The sequence below is a fragment of the Tetrao urogallus genome (genome assembly GCF_951394365.1).
Source record: "Tetrao urogallus genome assembly, chromosome: 2".
Classification (NCBI taxonomy): Eukaryota; Metazoa; Chordata; class Aves; order Galliformes; family Phasianidae; genus Tetrao; species Tetrao urogallus.
Window position 1 is genome coordinate 106,368,342 of NC_136814.1, and position 18,528 is coordinate 106,386,869.

At 51.8% G+C, this 18,528-nt stretch overlaps 1 protein-coding gene across 1 annotated transcript; it reads left to right on the forward strand.

Moving 5' to 3' along the window:
- Positions 1-260: 260 nt before the first annotated feature.
- MCM3 (minichromosome maintenance complex component 3) lies at positions 261-17,033 on the forward strand (the record flags this gene model as incomplete). The annotated part of the gene is made up of 17 exons (XM_079532953.1): positions 261-341; positions 508-620; positions 1,529-1,737; positions 2,384-2,514; positions 2,999-3,237; positions 3,515-3,623; positions 4,220-4,373; positions 4,626-4,757; positions 5,182-5,390; positions 5,777-5,951; positions 6,407-6,533; positions 6,872-7,022; positions 7,262-7,402; positions 7,837-7,940; positions 8,195-8,277; positions 8,412-8,487; positions 16,835-17,033. 17 exons carry the CDS (start codon positions 261-263, stop codon positions 17,031-17,033), a joined length of 2,433 nt encoding a protein of 810 aa, XP_079389079.1.
- Positions 17,034-18,528: the final 1,495 nt, after the last annotated feature.

Below are 18,528 nucleotides of genomic sequence, written 5' to 3' on the forward strand. Positions count from 1 at the left end.
CCGCTCCGATTGGCTGCCGCCGCTGCTCGTCAACTCCTGCGACTTCCCCTTTGCTTCCCATTGGCCGACTCCAGGCGGCGCCGCCCAATGAGGAGCGGAACTCCACCCCCGCGGTGGCGGGAAAACGCTCGGTTTTGGCGCCAAAGGAGGTGTGTGGAGATCGTTGCGATCGGGGCCGGCGTTTGGGGTCGCCGCCGGGGGTCTCTTAGGATCCATTCGGGATCCCGGTACCCGCCTGTTTGCTACCGCCTCCCGGCACCATGGCAGCCCCGGCGGGCGGGTTGGACGACGCGGAGCTGCGAGAAGCTCAGCGGGATTACCTGGATTTCCTGGACGATGAGGTGAGGAGCGGGGCGTTCTGCGGGCTGCGTCCTGCTCTTGTTAACACCCAGTGCCGGGCATGGCTTCACCACCGAACCCCCAGCCGGAGCCCGTGGCTCTGGGATTGCTTTTTCCCCAGGGAGGAAATGGCTGTGTGAAACTGAGGGTTGTGTTGTCACTGTGCAGGAAGATCAAGGGGTTTATCACGGCAAAGTACGCGACATGATCAGCGACAACCAGAACCGCCTGCTGGTCAACATCAACGACCTGCGGAGGAGGAACGAGAAGAGAGCCAGCCGGTGAGTGGAACCGGGGGGGGGGGTGGCAGGGCAGCTGGGGGCCGCTGTGCCATCGAGCCCTTCTGTGCTTGCAATTGGCAAAACCTGGGTGTTGGAGTCCTTAGAGGGAGCTGCGGTTGTTTGCATGCTGTGAGGCGGCTCAGCTTTTAGGGTTCTGGGGTCTTTTTGCACGATGAGAAGTGACAGCCTCAACAGGGAGGTTTTTTGGGTTGGATTTTGGGAAGAGTTGCTTCTCGTAAAGAATGGTGATGCAGTGGCACAGCAGCCCAGGCAGGGTGGTGGGATCCATCCATGGAGGTGTTCCAGAACCATGGAGATGTGGCACTGAGGGACACAGTGGGCATGGTGGGGTCGGCTGGGGTTGGACTGGGTGCTTGCAGCGTTGTATCACAGAATGGTTGGGTTGGAAGGGACCTCAAGGGTCATGAAGCTCTAACCTCCCACCACACGCAGGGCCACCAACCTCCACATTTCATAGCAGCCCAGGCTGCCTGGGGCCCCATCCAACCTGGCCTTGAACACCTCCAGGGATGGACAGGGCATCACAGCCTCTCTGGGAAGCTGTTCCAGCACCTCACCACGCATAGCAAAGAACTTCCCCCTGACATCCAACTTAAATCACCCCTCCCTCAACTTCAAACCATTTCCCCTTGTCCCACTGCTATCTACCCTTTCGAAGACTTTATTTCCACCCTTAATTTCCCGTTGGTTTTCAGATATAATTGTGCTTGTTCACCATCTGGCTCTTGGTTTCTTTGAGCTGTGGGATTCTTTTTCAATAATACTCCCAATACTCTTTCAGAGTACATGGAAGCATTTGGAAGAGCTTTCTTAGAGCTGCCTGTGGGGATGGCAGAAGGGGTTGCCAGCAAGGTGCAGCTCTCAACCATCACCTCCCTCTGTTGCAGGCTTTTGAACAATGCCTTTGAGGAGCTCATTGCCTTTCAACGTGCTCTGAAGGACTTTGTTGCCTCTGTTGATGCCACCTATGCCAAGCAGTATGAGGACTTCTACATTGGGCTGGAGGGCAGCTTTGGTTCCAAGCACGTCTCGCCACGGACGCTGACTGCCTGCTTCCTGAGCTGCATCGTTTGTGTGGAGGGCATCGTGACAAAGTGTGAGCCTGGGGGCAGGTTGGGGTGCTGGGCAGGGTGAGGAGCAGGGGGTCGGGGTGTTCTGTACAGCAGGAGTCCTCCAGGACCAATGGCAGGACAACTGGAATGAGGGTAACAGGGGACTTGGCAAAAGATTGGAATTTTGGGAACTCTGCAGACCTTATATCACAGAATCATGGAATGGCCTGGGTTGCAATGGTCCACAATGCTCATCCGGTTCCAAACCCCCTGCTGTGTACAGGGTCACCAACCAGCAGCCCAGGCTGCCCAGAGCCACATCCAGTCTGGCCTTGAATGCCTGCAGGGATGGGGCATCCACAGCCTCCTTGGGCAACTTGTTCCAGTGCCTCACCACCCTCTGGGTGAAAAACTTCCTCCTCATATCCAACCTCAACCTCCCCTGTCTCACTTTAAAACCATTCCCCTTGTCCCATCACCATCCACCCTCACAAACAGCTGTTCCCCCTCCTGTTTATACGCTCCCTTCCAATCCTGGAAGGCCAGAATGAGGTCTCCCCGGTGCCTTCTCTTGCCACTCTGGTTGCCAGCACTTGTGTCCTGCACAAGTAGTGGATATCTCTTTGGTGTTTCATGGTGACAAATAGGCAGGCCTTTTCTGCCCCTAACTCTTCTTTCTTCCAAACCCAGGCTCTCTGATTCGTCCTAAGGTTGTCCGGAGTGTCCATTATTGCCCAGCCACCAAGAAGACTATTGAGCGCCGATACACAGATTTGACATCCCTGGATGCTTTCCCTTCCAGCTCTGTCTACCCTACAAAGGTGAGGTGAAGCAGCCTCATATAGGGAACATCTGCAGGTTCCTCTGAGGAGAACGTGCTGGCTCACAGATCAGCCTGATCAGCTGGTGGTTGGCATGCTTGTATGTGGCAAGGGAATTGAAACTAGGTTGTTTTTAGGGTTTCTTCCAACCCAAACCATTCTAGCATCCCGTGGGTGCTGCCCTGGAGGGTGCATGGACCCTTGTGTGCAGGGATTGCCCCGTGCTTGGGAATGGAGGAAGGCTGAACCTGAGCTGTGTCTGTGCTGCACATGCATTCTTCTGCACGGCCTGCCTGCGGTTTTTGGAGAGCTCTAATGTAGCAGTGCTGGGTGCTGACAGCACCCGTGGGGAGCTGTATTGCTGATGAACCCCAGGATCTGGAAGTCCTGGTAAAGCAATCCTTTGCAGCACTCTTGTGTGTGCCGTGTGATGCTTTCTTCCCATTGCTGCTAATTTCTCTATCGCTTTGCCTTCCTCCTTCAGGATGAGGAGAATAACCCCCTGGAGACAGAGTTTGGCCTCTCAGTCTACAAGGACCATCAGACCATCTCCATCCAGGAGATGCCTGAGAAGGCACCAGCAGGGCAGCTGCCACGCTCAGTGGATGTCATTCTGGATGATGACCTGGTGGACAAAGTGAAGCCTGGAGATCGCATCCAGGTGGTCGGGACGTATCGCTGCCTGCCAGGAAAGAAAGGAGGTTACACGTCAGGGACATTCAGGTGAGCCTTCTGTTGGCTTGAAGGACAGCATCAGCCCTGCCACTCCTTTTTAGCAGGGTCCCATTCTGGAAGATGAGATATAGGGCAGGCTGGATGGGGCTGTGAACAACCTGGTCTGGAGGGAGTGTCTGCCTATAGCAGGAGGTTGGGACTGGATGATCTTAAAGGTCGCTTCCAACCCAAAACGTCCCACGATTCTATGAATTCCTGCTGTTACGGTGACCCTGAAGGTTCTGTAGGCTTCACAGACATGATCATGGCTGTGTCACTTTTCCAGGACTATCCTCATTGCCTGCCATATCAAGCAGATGAGCAAAGATGCTCGGCCTCTCTACTCTGCTACTGATGTGGCCAAGATCAAGAGGTTCAGCAGGAGTCGCTCTAAGGTATTTACGTAGGTCTTATTTCTAAGCTCACCTTCCATGATTTTCCACTTGCTTCCTCTGCATTTTCTACATAGTTTTTGTCAATTTCTGTGATGTGTGTGTATATACCTATATATTTATTACACATATGTAGCTGTAGCAGAGTTTCTTGATGGCTCTGCTGTTGTGCACAGCTGTTGAAATGGAGCTCAGGCTGGGCTGTGTGTGCCCCAACTGCTCGCTGGTTGTCAGAAAAGCTCTGCTGCAAAATTCTACTTTTCCTCCTCAAACCTAAGAACAGAATTAGATGACAGCCTGGATTTCTGAAAAGAAATAAAGCAAAATGCTGGGGGAGGGGGATGGGGGTCTGCCCCACTCTGGTCCTGTGTTCAGACCTTTGTTCTTGTGGGCTTTGTTGCTCCCAGTGCTTGTGAGGTGGTCTAGGACATCAGAGCCGCGTTGAATATTCCAACTATCTTTTCCCATCTAAATAATCTTTATTAGTGTAGTTCTGTGATAGGAGTAAGTTCCTTTTTTGGTGCTGAAATGGGCTTGTGAAGAATTGCTCCTTGTTCTTCGGGCCACTCACAGGCTGTGCTTTGCTTCTTCTGCCTTAGGATATCTTTGACCAGCTGGCCAGATCCCTGGCACCCAGCATCCACGGGCACGAGTTCATCAAGAAGGCCCTTCTGTGCATGCTGCTTGGAGGGGTGGAGAAGGTCCTGGAGAACGGGAGCCGCATCCGAGGAGACATCAACATCTTGCTGATAGGTGGGATTTTGTCATCTCCAAGGACAGAGGCAGCTGAGGCTGGGCTGTGGGAGTGAGATGAGGCTGTTCAAATGGAATTTCCACGTTGCCTCTTCTCCTGTCATCATACAAAACCCCGGCTCCGTCTTCTTGCCATCAGGTCGATGGAGAACACGATCCATTCCCCTTTTCTGAAAGCTGAACAAACCCAATTCTTAGTCACTTGTATTCATTTCCCTGCTGACGCTGTTTGCTAAATCTTCTCTCTTTCAGGAGACCCTTCTGTGGCCAAATCCCAGCTGCTGCGCTATGTGCTGAGCACTGCTCCCCGTGCCATTGGCACTACTGGCAGGGGCTCCTCTGGTGTTGGCTTGACTGCTGCTGTCACCACCGACCAAGAAACCGGTAAGGGATGTGCTGGTTCCCAGTGGGAGTTGATGGAGGGACGGTAGTTAATCCCTGGGGTGGACTCTGCAAGGTTCAGGACTGTTTGTCATAGAATCATAGAGTGCCCTGGGTTGAAAAGGATCATCCAGTTCCAACCCCCTGCTGTGTGCGGGGTCGCTAACCAGCAGCCCAGGCTGCCCAGAGCCACATCCAGCCTGGCCTTGAATGCCTGCAGGGATGGGGCATCCACAGCCTGCTTGGGCAACCTGTTCCAGTGCCTCACCACCCTCTGGGGGAAAAACTTCCTCCCAAAGTGGGCATCCCTGAGACTGAGGGCGATGATCCTCCTCCCAGGGATGCTGCTGCAGTGGAAGGAGCCAGCAGGAGATACTCGGAGCCGTTGAACATCACTGACCTTCTTTTCTTCACCCTCTCCTCTCAGGTGAACGGCGTCTGGAAGCGGGGGCCATGGTGTTGGCTGACAGGGGTGTGGTGTGCATCGATGAGTTTGACAAGATGTCTGACATCGACCGCACGGCCATCCACGAGGTGATGGAGCAGGGCCGTGTCACCATCGCCAAGGCCGGCATCCACGCTCGCCTCAACTCCCGCTGCAGCGTCCTGGCAGCTGCCAACCCCGTCTATGGCCGGGTGAGTGCTAGGGTTTGCTGCTCCCTTCTATGTGGAGGCCTGCTAGGAGCTGTCCTTGGAAATGATAAAATCCAAAGGATCTCCTAGATTTGATTCTTAGTGGAACTGAGGTGCGGGAAGAACTTGGTTTGCTTGGCTACTGCTGCTGCTGCTTGTGGATATGGTGAAGGCTGTGTGTGTCCTGTCCAACGTGGCCTTGAACACTCCCAGGGATGGGGCATAAAATAGCATTTATTCCTTCAGCAGGCTGTGCTTAGCACGGTGTCTTTGGTGTTCAGCTGTTTGTGCATTTCCTTGAAGGCCTAGCTTGAGAGGTTCCACCTTCCCTAGCAACCAGCAGTGACCCATGAGAATCTCTTGTAATCCCTTTCTTCAACCTCTTGTAGTACGACCAATACAAGACACCCATGGAGAACATTGGCCTGCAGGACTCCTTGCTCTCCCGTTTTGACCTGCTCTTCATCATGCTGGACCAGATGGACTCTGAGCAGGACAGGGAGATCTCGGATCACGTCCTGCGAATGCATCGCTACCGCAACCCCAATGAGCAGGATGGGGATGGTGAGCTCCTCTGGCTGTCTAGAAAGCTCAGGAATTACAGGTTTTCTTTGGCTGTAGTTGCTTTCCTTTCCCTTGGAGCAAGAAGGGTAAAGCCCCTGGCCTGGACCTCAGGGCAAGGGGGGGTTGAAACTAGATGATTGTTATGGTTCTTTTCAACCCAGGCCGTTCTATGATTTCCTTGTCCTCAGTGGGACCTTGAACGCTGCTGAACTGTAAAGCATAGAGCATCCATCTCTCCTCTGTAGCTGGTGCCCATCTGTCCTGGGCAGCTGTGGTTGGGGTGATGGGGAAGTAGATAGGGGTGGGCTCCTTGCACTGTGACACAACTCCAGACTTCCCAGGTTGTCACTTGTTAGCGGCTCTTTGGGTTCAGTTGTCCATGGCTTTGCTGAGTGCTGCCAGTAGGTGGCTGTGAGAAGCTAAAATCCTGTTCTTGGCAACCTTCCCCTCTCCAGCCATGCCCCTGGGCAGCGCCGTGGAGATCCTGGCTACGGATGACCCTGATTTTGCACAGGAGGAGGAACAGGAGCTCCAAGTGTATGAGAAACACGATGAGCTCCTGCATGGGCCCAACCGCCGCAGGTGAGTCTCCTGTCCCTTGTGCCATGTAACTCTCTGGGGGTTTCCACGGTGATGAGCTGATGCTAAAATGCTCTGGATTCGGCTGGAGCATCAGGGTGCTGGCTCATTGCTGGCGACAGTGATGCTGTAGATTGTCCACAGCGAGGTGTGTAAGTGGGATGCAAAGGGAGCCTGCTTTGGGTACACTGTTCTCAAATGCCAGGCAGGTGGGAGAATATCTGGAGCACAATTCTGGATGCCCCTAAGAGTAGCACTCTCCCTGAGTGCAGCCTGCACGTGCCCTCTGCTTGTCCCCTGTGCTCCCCTCAAGGACATGGGCATGTGTGCATCCCCTGCAGGGAGAAGATCGTCAGCATGGAGTTCATGAGGAAGTACATCCACGTGGCAAAAATGATCAAGCCTGTCTTGACCCAGGAATCGGCAGATTACATAGCAGAGGAATACTCACGCCTGCGCAGCCAGAACCAGATGAACTCGGACATTGCCAGGGTGAGCTCCATCTTCTCTCTAATCACACCAGGAGGAAAACTGAGGCGTACGCTCCTCTTTAACATTACAGGTGCTTTCCTCCCTCAATCAGAGTGGTTGAGGTTGGAAAGGAGCTGTGGATGTGAGCTCTTGGTGTTGCAGCAAAGTGGGGTGAACCAGATGCTGATGTGATGCTACAGTGGGGGTCCAGCACGGTCTCATGGGCTGCAGTGTCTCACCACCATCTTTCTCCTTTGCAGACCTCCCCAGTCACAGCCCGTACCCTGGAGACATTGATCCGCCTCTCCACGGCCCATGCTAAGGCCAGGATGAACAAGACTATTGATCTGCAGGATGCAGAGGCAGCTTTGGAGCTGGTGCAGTTTGCCTACTTCAAAAAGGTGGGGGAAAGGAGGTGGGGTCCCAAAGGTTCCATTGAAAAGATCAGGCACTGTTGAGGCACTAAAGTATCACTGGGAAGCTTTGGCAGTGCAGAATAAGAGGTGTTGCAGGAGGTTGCTGAGCCCCTCAGCTCACAGCAGGTGTGTGTGGATGAAGCTGGGGGGGGATGGGTTGTGTGCAGTGGACAGGTTTGCTTTGGGAGCCAACAGGAGTGGTGCTCTGGGAGGGGGCAAAGAGGTGGGGCACCTGCCTGTCTTGAAATCAGGCCAAGTCCTGCTTGCTGGTCTTCATAGAATCATAGAATGGGCTGGGTTGAAAAGGACTTCAAAGGTCATCTAATTTCAAACCCCTGCTATGTGCAGGGTCATCAACCACCAGACCAGGCTGCCCAGAGCCACATCCAGCCTGGCCTTGAATGCAATGTCTTGTGCAGGTGCTGGAAAAGGAGAAGAAGCGCAAAAAGCAGGTGGAGGATGACTCAGAGACGGAGAAGGAGGAGGAGGAGACGCAGCCTGAGAAGGAGGGCAGGAAGCAAAGGTAGTCATGGCAGGCCTTGGGGAGGTCCTTGTGTTAAATCCAGTGGTTCTCCTGGACAACACTGGTAATGCTGGAGCCTCTAGGCTCCCAAATTTCAGGTTTTGTGGCCAAGTGGTGGTGGATGAGCTCTGGGCTTACCCACAAGCTGCAGCTGCCCTGCCTTCTATTGGCCAGATACTTTCAGGAGCCCTGGGGATGTCTCCTGAGGTCTATTCTTTGGTGGATCAGAGCTGACCTCTTCTTCCCCCACACAGGAGGAAGAAGGCACGCACAGAAGGCGAGGAGGAATCCTACGACCCCTATGACTTCAGTGACACTGAGCAGGAGATGCCAGAGGGTGAGTCAGGGGTTTCACTGGCATCACCTAATAATTCGGCATCACCCATGCCATCCAAACAGGCCACCTGCTTTTGTGTGTGCTCCCTGGCTCTTTGAGGAAGCAGGCTGAAGCAACTTCTGTTCCTCTTCCAGTCCAGGCACATACTCCCAAGACACCTGAAGCCTCGACTACTGGGGAAGCAAAGAAGCCAGAGTTGTCCGACCCACGGTGAGTGGGGGCTGGAAAAGCAGCAGGAGGATGTTTGTCCTTCCCTGCTCCATAGTGACCCATAGAGCTCAATAGTGATCCAGTAAGAACTCCTTACGGACCCCATAGAGCTCCATAGTGACCCTATAACATTTACTTTATGACCCCATAACATTTTATAATGACTATAGAGATCCATGATGGTACGTTCATAGTTGAATTATGACCGCTTAAGCGTTCCATAGTGACCCCATAAAAGTTCCATGGTTACAACAAAATAGCGCCATTATGACCATAAGAACTCGATATTGAGCCCACAAAAGTTCTATTATGACCCCATAGAGCTCCATAGTAATCCCTGAGCTGTTGCATTTTGACCCCATAACAATTCCCTTGTGACCCCATAGAGTTTCTTAGGGACTTTGGAAGAGTTCCATAGGCACCCCATGGAGATCCGTAGTGACTCCATAGAGCTTCCTAGTGAGCCCATAATGGTTCCCTTGTGACTCCATAGAGCTCCGTAGGTTCCACGTAACAGATCTATTGCGACCTCAAAAAGCTCCATAGTGACCCCATGAAAGTTCCACTATGACCCCATGGAGCTCCATGGTGATCCCATAAAAGTTCCCTTGTTATCCCATTACAGTTCCCTTAGGACCATAAGAGCTGCCTAGTGACCCGAAAACAGTTCCATTATGACCCCATGGAGCTCCATAGTACTCCCTGAGCTGTTGCATTGTGACCCCAAAACAGTTCCCTTGTGACCCCATGGAGCTTCTTAGGGACCTGAGGACAGTTCCATAGACACCCCATGGAGCTCCATAGTAATCCCTGAGCTGTTGCATTTTGACCCCATAACTATTCCCTCGTGACCCCATAGAGTTTCTTAGGGACTTCGGAATAGTTCCGTAGACACCCCATGGAGATCCACAGTTACCCTATAAGCTTCCTAGTGAGCCAATAATAGTTCCCTTGTGACCCCACGGAGCTCCTTAGGTTCCACAGAACAGATCTGTTACGACCTCAAAGAGCTCCATAGTGACCCCATGAAAGTTCCACTATGACCCCATGGAGCTCCATGGTGATCCCATAAAAGTTCCCTTGTTACCCCGTTACAGTTCCCTTAGGACCATAAGTGTTCCATAGTGACACAATAGAGCTGCAGAGTGACCCCATAGCAGTTCCATTATGACACATTAGAGCTCCATACTGTTGCCCTAGGGCTCCATAGAGACCCCATAGAGTTCCCTGGTGACACTGGAACAGTTCAGTTATGACCCCATGGAGCCCCAAATCCTGATCCCTGAGCTGTTCTATTGTGACATTATCACAGTTGCGTTGTGACCCCGTGAAGCTTCTTAGGGACCTGAGGACAGTTCCATAGACACCCCATGGAGTTCAATAGTGACCCCATAGAGCTGCCTAGTGACCCGAAAGCAGTTCCATTATGACCCCATGGAGCTCCATAGTAATCCCTGAGCTGTTGCATTTTGACCCCATAATAGTTCCCTTGTGACCCAATGGAGTTTCATAAGGACTTCAGAACAGTTTCATAGACACCCCATGGAGATCCATAGTTACCCCATAAGCTGCCTGGTGACCCCATAATAGTTCCCTTGTGACCCCATGGAGCTCCTTAGGTTCCACATAACAGGTCTGTTACGACCTCAAAGAGCTCCATAGTGACCCCATGAAAGTTCCACTATGACCCCATGGAGCTCCATGGTGATCCCATAAAAGTTCCCTTGTTACCCCGTTACAGTTCCCTTAGGACCATAAGAGTTCCGTAGTGACCCCATAGAGCTGCCTGGTGACCCCATAATAGTTCCCTTGCAAGCCCCTGGAGCTTCTTAGGGTCCCGAGAACAGTTCCATTATGACCCCATGGAGTTCCATAGTGACCCTATAGAGCTGCCTAGTGACCCTATCACAGTTCCCTTGTGACCCCACGGAGCTTCTTAGGGCCCTCAGAACAGTTCCATTATGACCCCATGGAGTTCCGTAGTGACCCCATAGTGCTGCCTGGTGACCCCATAATAGTTCCCTTGTGACCCCATGGAGCTTCTTAGGGTCCCGAGAACAGTTCCATTATGACCCCATGGAGTTCCATAGAGACCCCCTAGAGCTGTCTAGTAACCCGAAAACAGTTCCATAGAGCTGCCTGGTGACCCCATAATAGTTCCCTTGTGACCCCCTGGAGCTTCTTAGGGACCCAAGAACTGTTCCATTATGACCCCATGGAGTTCCATAGTGACCCTATAGAGCTTCTTAGTGACCCGAAAACAGTTCCATAGAGCTGCCTGGTGACCTCAGAATAGTTCCCTTGTGACCCCATGGAGCTTCTTAGGGACCTGAGAACAGCTCCATTATGACCCCATGGAGTTCCATAGTGACCCTATAGAGCTGCCTGGTGACCCCATAATAGTTCCCTTGTGACCCCCTGGAGCTTCTTAGGGACCTGAGAACTGTTCCATTATGACCCCATGGAGTTCCATATTGACCCCATAGAGCTGCCTGGTGACATCATAATAGTTCCCTTGTGACCCCAAGGAGCTTCTTAGGGCCCTCAGAACAGTTCCATTATGACCGCATGGAGTTGCGTAGTGACCCCATAGAGCTGCCTGGTGACCCCGTAATAGTTCCATTGTGACCCCCTGGAGCTCCATAGTAATCCCTGAGCTGTTGCATTTTGACCCCGTAACAATTCCCTTGTGACCCCATAGAGTTTCTTAGGGACTTTGGAAGAGTTCCATAGGCACCCCATGGAGATCCAGAGTTACCCCATAAGATGCCTAGTGAGCCCATAATAGTTCCCTTGTGACCCCATGGAGCTCCTTAGGTTCCACAGAACAGATGTATTACGACCTCAAAGAGCTCCATGGTGACCCCATGAAAGTTCCACTATGACCCCATGGAGCTCCATGGTGATCCCATAAAAGTTCCCTTGTTACCCCGTTACAGTTCCCTTAGGACCATAAGAGCTGCAGAGTGACACAACAGAGCTGCAGAGTGACCCCTTTGAGCTCCGTAGGTTCCACATAGTAGATGTATTATGAGCCCACAGAGTACCATAGTGACCCCATAAAGCTCCATAGTGACCCCATTCATGTTCTCTACTTAGCCCAGAACAGCTCCATTCTGACCATAAGAGCTCCATAGTGACGCCATCGAGCTCCATATGGCCCCACACCAGTTCCATCCTCACCCCATTGGAGCCCCAGTATAACACCATAAGAGCTCCATAGTGCCACCATACAGCTGCAGAGTGCCCCCAAGACAGTTGCATCCTGCCCCCACTGAGCTTCTTAGTCACCTCATAGTAATTGTTTGGAGACTCCATGGAGGTGCAGAGTGCCCCTATAACAGGAGCATGATGAGCACATAGCAGCTCCATGGTGACCCCGTCGAGCTCCATGGTGGCCCCAGAACAGTTCCGTTATGAGCCCATGGAGCCCCAAATCCTGATCCCGGAGCTGTTCCATTGTGACCCCATCACAGTTCCCTTGTGATTCTATGGAGCTTCTTAGGGCCCTCAGAACAGTTCCATAGACACCCCATGGAGTTGCGTAGTGACCCCACAGAGCTGCCTGGTGACCCCATAATAGTTCCCTTGTGACCCCTTGGAGCTTCTTAGGGTCCCAAGAACAGTTCCATTATGACCCCATGGAGTTCCGTCGTGACCCCCTAGAGCTGTCTAGTAACCCGAAAACAGTTCCATAGAGCTGCCTGGTGACCCCATAATAGTTCCCTTGTGACCCCATGGAGCTTCTTAGGGACCTGAGAACAGCTCCATTATGACCCCATGGAGTTCCATAGTGACCCTATAGAGCTGCCTGGTGACCCCATAATAGTTCCCTTGTGACCCCCTGGAGCTTCTTAGGGCCCTCAGAACAGTTCCATTATGACCCCATGGAGTTCCATATTGACCCTATAGAGCTGCCTGGTGACATCATAATAGTTCCCTTGTGACCCCAAGGAGCTTCTTAGGGCCCTCAGAACAGTTCCGTTATGACCGCATGGAGTTGCGTAGTGACCCCATAGAGCTGCCTGGTGACCCCGTAATAGTTCCATTGTGACCCCCTGGAGCTCCATAGTAATCCCTGAGCTGTTGCATTTTGACCCCGTAACAATTCCCTTGTGACCCCATAGAGTTTCTTAGGGACTTTGGAAGAGTTCCATAGGCACCCCATGGAGATCCAGAGTTACCCCATAAGCTGCCTAGTGAGCCCATAATAGTTCCCTTGTGACCCCATGGAGCTCCTTAGGTTCCACAGAACAGATGTATTACGACCTCAAAGAGCTCCATGGTGACCCCATGAAAGTTCCACTATGACCCCATGGAGCTCCATGGTGATCCCATAAAAGTTCCCTTGTTACCCCGTTACAGTTCCCTTAGGACCATAAGAGCTGCAGAGTGACACAACAGAGCTGCAGAGTGACCCCTTTGAGCTCCGTAGGTTCCACATAGTAGATGTATTATGAGCCCACAGAGTACCATAGTGACCCCATAAAGCTCCATAGTGACCCCATCAAAGTTCCACTGTTACCCCTTAACAGCTACTTCATGACCATATAGAGCTCCATAGTGACCCCACGGAGCTCCATGGTGACCCCATTCATGTTCTCTTCTTAGCCCAGAACAGCTCCATTCTGACCATAAGAGCTCCATAGTGACGCCATCGAGCTCCATATGGCCCCACACCAGTTCCATCCTCACCCCATTGGAGCCCCAGTATAACACCATAAGAGCTCCATAGTGCCACCATACAGCTGCAGAGTGCCCCCAAGACAGTTGCATCCTGCCCCCACTGAGCTTCTTAGTCACCTCATAGTAATTGTTTGGAGACTCCATGGAGGTGCAGAGTGCCCCTATAACAGGAGCATGATGAGCACATAGCAGCTCCATGGTGACCCCGTCGAGCTCCATGGTGGCCCCAGAACAGTTCCGTTATGAGCCCATGGAGCCCCAAATCCTGATCCCGGAGCTGTTCCATTGTGACCCCATCACAGTTCCCTTGTGATTCTATGGAGCTTCTTAGGGCCCTCAGAACAGTTCCATAGACATCCCATGGAGTTGCGTAGTGACCCCACAGAGCTGCCTGGTGACCCCATAATAGTTCCCTTGTGACCCCTTGGAGCTTCTTAGGGCCCTCAGTACAGTTCCATAGACACCCCATGGAGTTCCATAGTGACCCCCTAGAGCTGCCTGGTGACCCCATAATAGTTCCCTTGTGACCCCCTGGTGCTTCTTAGGGTCCCGAGAACTGTTCCATTATGACCCCATGGAGTTCCGTCGTGACCCCCTAGAGCTGTCTAGTAACCCGAAAACAGTTCCATAGAGCTGCCTGGTGACCCCATAATAGTTCCCTTGTGACCCCATGGAGCTTCTTAGGGACCTGAGAACGGTTCCATTATGACCCCATGGAGTTCCATATTGACCCCCTAGAGCTGCCTGGTGACCCCATAATAGTTCCCTTGTGACCCCATGGAGCTTCTTAGGGACCTGAGAACAGTTCCATTATGACCCCATGGAGTTCCATAGTGACCCCATAGAGCTGCCTGGTGACCCCATAATAGTTCCCATGTGACCCCCTGGAGCTTCTTAGGGCCCTCAGAACAGTTCCATTATGACCCCATGGAGTTCCATATTGACCCTATAGAGCTGCCTGGTGACATCATAATAGTTCCCTTGTGACCCCAAGGAGCTTCTTAGGGCCCTCAGAACAGTTCCATTATGACCGCATGGAGTTGCGTAGTGACCCCATAGAGCTGCCTGGTGACCCCGTAATAGTTCCATTGTGACCCCCTGGAGCTCCATAGTAATCCCTGAGCTGTTGCATTTTGACCCCGTAACAATTCCCTTGTGACCCCATAGAGTTTCTTAGGGACTTTGGAAGAGTTCCATAGGCACCCCATGGAGATCCAGAGTTACCCCATAAGATGCCTAGTGAGCCCACAATAGTTCCCTTGTGACCCCATGGAGCTCCTTAGGTTCCACAGAACAGATCTGTTACGACCTCAAAGAGCTCCATGGTGACCCCATGAAAGTTCCACTATGACCCCATGGAGCTCCATGGTGATCCCATAAAAGTTCCCTTGTTACCCCGTTACAGTTCCCTTAGGACCAAAAGCTGCAGAGTGACACAATAGAGCTGCAGAGTGACCCCATAACAGTTCCCTTGTGACCCCTTGGAGCTTCTTAGGGTCCCGAGAACTGTTCCATTATGACCCCATGGAGTTCCATAGTGACCCCCTAGAGCTGTCTAGTAACCCGAAAGCAGTTCCATAGAGCTGCCTGGCGACCCTATAATAGTTCCCTTGTGACCCCCTGGAGCTTCTTAGGGACCTGAGAACTGTTCCATTATGACCCCATGGAGCTCCATGGTAATCCCTGAGCTGTTGCATTTTGACCCATAACAATTCCCTTGTGACCCCATAGAGTTTCTTAGGGACTTCGGAAGAGTTCCATAGAAACCCCATGGAGATCCACAGTTACCCCATAAGCTGCCTAGTGAGCCCATAATAGTTCCCTTGTGACCCCATGGAGCTCCTTGGGTTCCACATAACAGATCTGTTACGACCTCAAAGAGCTCCATAGTGGAAAGTTCTACTATGACCCCATGGAGCTCCATGGTGATCCCATAGAAGTTCCCTTGTTACCCCGTTACAGTTCCCTTAGGACCATAAGAGTTCCATAGTGACGCCTTAGAGCTGCAGAGTGACACAATAGAGCTGCAGAGTGACCCCATAACAGTTCCCTTGTGACCCCATTGAGCTCCATAGGTTCCACATAGTAGATGTATTGTGAGCCCACAGAGTACCATAGTGACCCCATAAAGCTCCGTAGTGACCCCATCAAAGTTCCACTGTTACCCCTTAACAGCTACTTCATGACCATATAGAGCTCCATGGTGACCCCATTCATGTTCTCTTCTTAGCCCAGAACAGCTCCATTCTGACCATAAGAGCTCCATAGTGACGCCATCGAGCTCCATATGGCCCCATACCAGTTCCATCCTGACCCCATGGAACTTTATCTTGACCCCGTTGGAGCCCCAGTATGACACCATAAGATCTCCATAGTGCCACCATACAGCTGCACAGTGCCCCCAAGACAGTTGCATCCTGACCCCTCTGAGCTTCTTAGTCACCTCATAGTAATTGTTTGGAGACTCCATGGAGGTGCAGAGTGCCCCTATAACAGGAGCATGATGAGCACATAGCAGCTCCATGGTGACCCCGTCGAGCTCCATGGTGGCCCCAGAACAGTTCCGTTATGAGCCCATGGAGCCCCAAATCCTGATCCCGGAGCTGTTCCATTGTGACCCCATCACAGTTCCCTTGTGATTCTATGGAGCTTCTTAGGGCCCTCAGAACAGTTCCATTATGACCCCATGGACTTCCATAGTGACCCCCTAGAGCTGTCTAGTAAACCGAAAACAGTTCCATAGAGCTGCCTGGTGACCCCATAATAGTCCCCTTGTGACCCCATGGAGCTTCTTAGGGCCCTCAGAACAGTTCCATAAACACCCCATGCAGTTCCATAGTGTCCCCATGTAGCTCTGTCGTGACCCCACAGAGGTCCATGGTGACCCCACTAAAGTTTCCTCATGATGGCAAAAGAGCTTCATAGTGACACCATAAAAGTTCCTTTTTAAACCCATTACGGTTTCATTATGACTCCATAGAAGTTCATAGGGACCCCATAACTGTTCCATTATGACCCCATGGAGCTCCATAGTGATCCCATAGAAGTTCCATTGTTTCCCCATAACAGTTCTCTTATGGCCATAAGATTTCCATAGTGACCCCATTCAGCTCCTTAGTGACCCTGTTAAAGTTCCATTGTGACCCCATGGAGGTCCATTGTGACCCCGTTAAAGTTCCATTATGATCCTGTAACTGCTCCATTGTTACTCCTTAATGGCTCCATTGTGACCATAAGAGCCCCATAGTGACCCCGTAGAGCTCTGAAGTGACCCCATAGAGCTCTAAAGTGGCCTGTCAGAGCTCCTTGGTGACCCCAGAACAGTGCCATTATGACCCCATCAGAGCTGCTTAGTAATCCCTGAACTGTTTCATTGTTACCCCTTGGCAGTTCCACTGTGACCCCATAAAGCTCCTCAGGTTCCTTGTAACTGATCTATTATGACCTTTTAAGAGCTCCATAGTGACCCCATAACAGTTCCTTTATGACCCCATAGAGCTCCATATAGGGCTGTATTTTGGGCAGCAGGTGTTCACGTCTGCTGGACTGCAGGTGTTGTGCTTGGCGGTGCTGGAGCTGGTCCTGGGCTGGGATGTGGTTAGTTAGCAAGGGAGGGGAAGCTGCTGGTGTTGGTCTTTGATGGAGATGACTTCTCACGCAGGTTGAAAGCCTTCAAGGCCGCCTTGCTGGAAGTCTTCAAGTCTTCCCACGCTCAGTCTGTGGGCCTGAAGAGCGTGATGGAGTCCATCAACCGTGACAACCCTGAGCCCTTCTCGCTCGCCGAAGTGAAGTTGGCGTTGGCCCACATGCAAGATGACAACCAGATCATGGTGTCTGATGACATCATCTTCCTAATCTGAGCCTCGAGGAGGAAGTGCCCAAATTTTACCTTCACCTCTCCTGAATGCTTCATCTGGCTGTGCTGAACTTCGGGAAGCACTTTACTGGCTGTGAAGCTCTCTCACTTGCCACCTCTGAACTGGAGTATTTGGGAAGAAGTTTGGTTCTGCAAGTAGTCAGAAGGAAGAACTGATGTGCAAGTTACTGATCTGCTTGATGTGTTTTTAGCTGTGACCTGGGTTATGTGCAAGCTCAGGTTGGTTTTACTCAAAGCTAGTTTGTCTTTGTGTGGCAGGGCTCCCTCTGGCAGGCTTTTCCCCTTATAAATCTTTCTTTTCTCCCCATCTGGGGGCTTCCCAGGCTGGGAGGAGACTCTTCCCTCCCAGCTTTTCTTACTGTTTAATTAAAACAAAGACATGGGTTTAAGCGTTCAACAGCAGTGCTAATAAGAAGAAATATGGGGGAGGGGGGAGAAGAAGGGGATAAGGGAAGTTGGAGATGGAATTTTCCTCCAAACTAACATGCTCCCATGGCCAGGGAGGGTTTTCAAGAAAACTGAAATCACAGGTTAACCCGCAGCCAGAGCTGGTGAAGGTTTGGGATGTTAAAATTCCATTATTTTGTGGGTTTTTTATTTTGGTGAATTTGAGGTTAAGCTTTGGAGAAGGCCCTGAGCAGCGCGGACTCTTTCTATTGTCCTTGCCAGGATAGCTGCACCACTCAAGTGCCCTTATTTGTGTCAGTGACACCATCAGTGTTAACTTGCATAATAAAACCTGTCTGTAGATAACATTTGGTCTCATTGCTCCTGTGACTTAGTGCTGACTTGGACCTGAGCTGTTCCTGCTTAGCATATATATGCCCTGTCCATCCCTGGAGGTGTTCAAGACCAGGTTGGATGGGGCCCTGGGCAGCCTGGGCTGCTGTGAAATGGGAGCTTGGTGTCCCTGCCTGTGGCAGGGGGTTGGAGTCTGATGATCCTTGGGTTCCCTTCCAACCCAACCATTCTGTGATTCTATGATCACATCTGAGATGTGGCCACCTGGGTCCAATTAAACCACTGCACCAGAGAACCTTGGCTGTGCTTGGGAGGAGTACTGGCTTTTATGTCTTTTCTTGTCCATTTTCACCCCTCGGAAGCACCCAGCCAGCTTTTCTCTCCTGGAAATTTCCCCAGTGCTCTAAGAAACATTCCTGGTCATTTCTGTTGCTCCTATTTTGCCTTGCTGTAATACCGGGGTTATTTCCATCTCTTCATCTCCCCCCACTTCTCCTTGAGTTTTGGAGGATCTCTGTAGGTCACAGCATTGCATCAGTGAGGTTTTTAGAGAGCAGTCTCCCCTTCTTCAGATGCTCGGGCCTCCATTTCCCTGTCCTTACCGCTGCATTGCTGCTAGCAGTGCATCCCCCATTACAAGTCACCAGAGGGAGCTCCAAGGTAGAGAAATCTGCTTCGTTGGACTCTCCCACAGCCTACAGGGGAAACTCAAGTCAAGGTCTTGGCTCTACCCGACA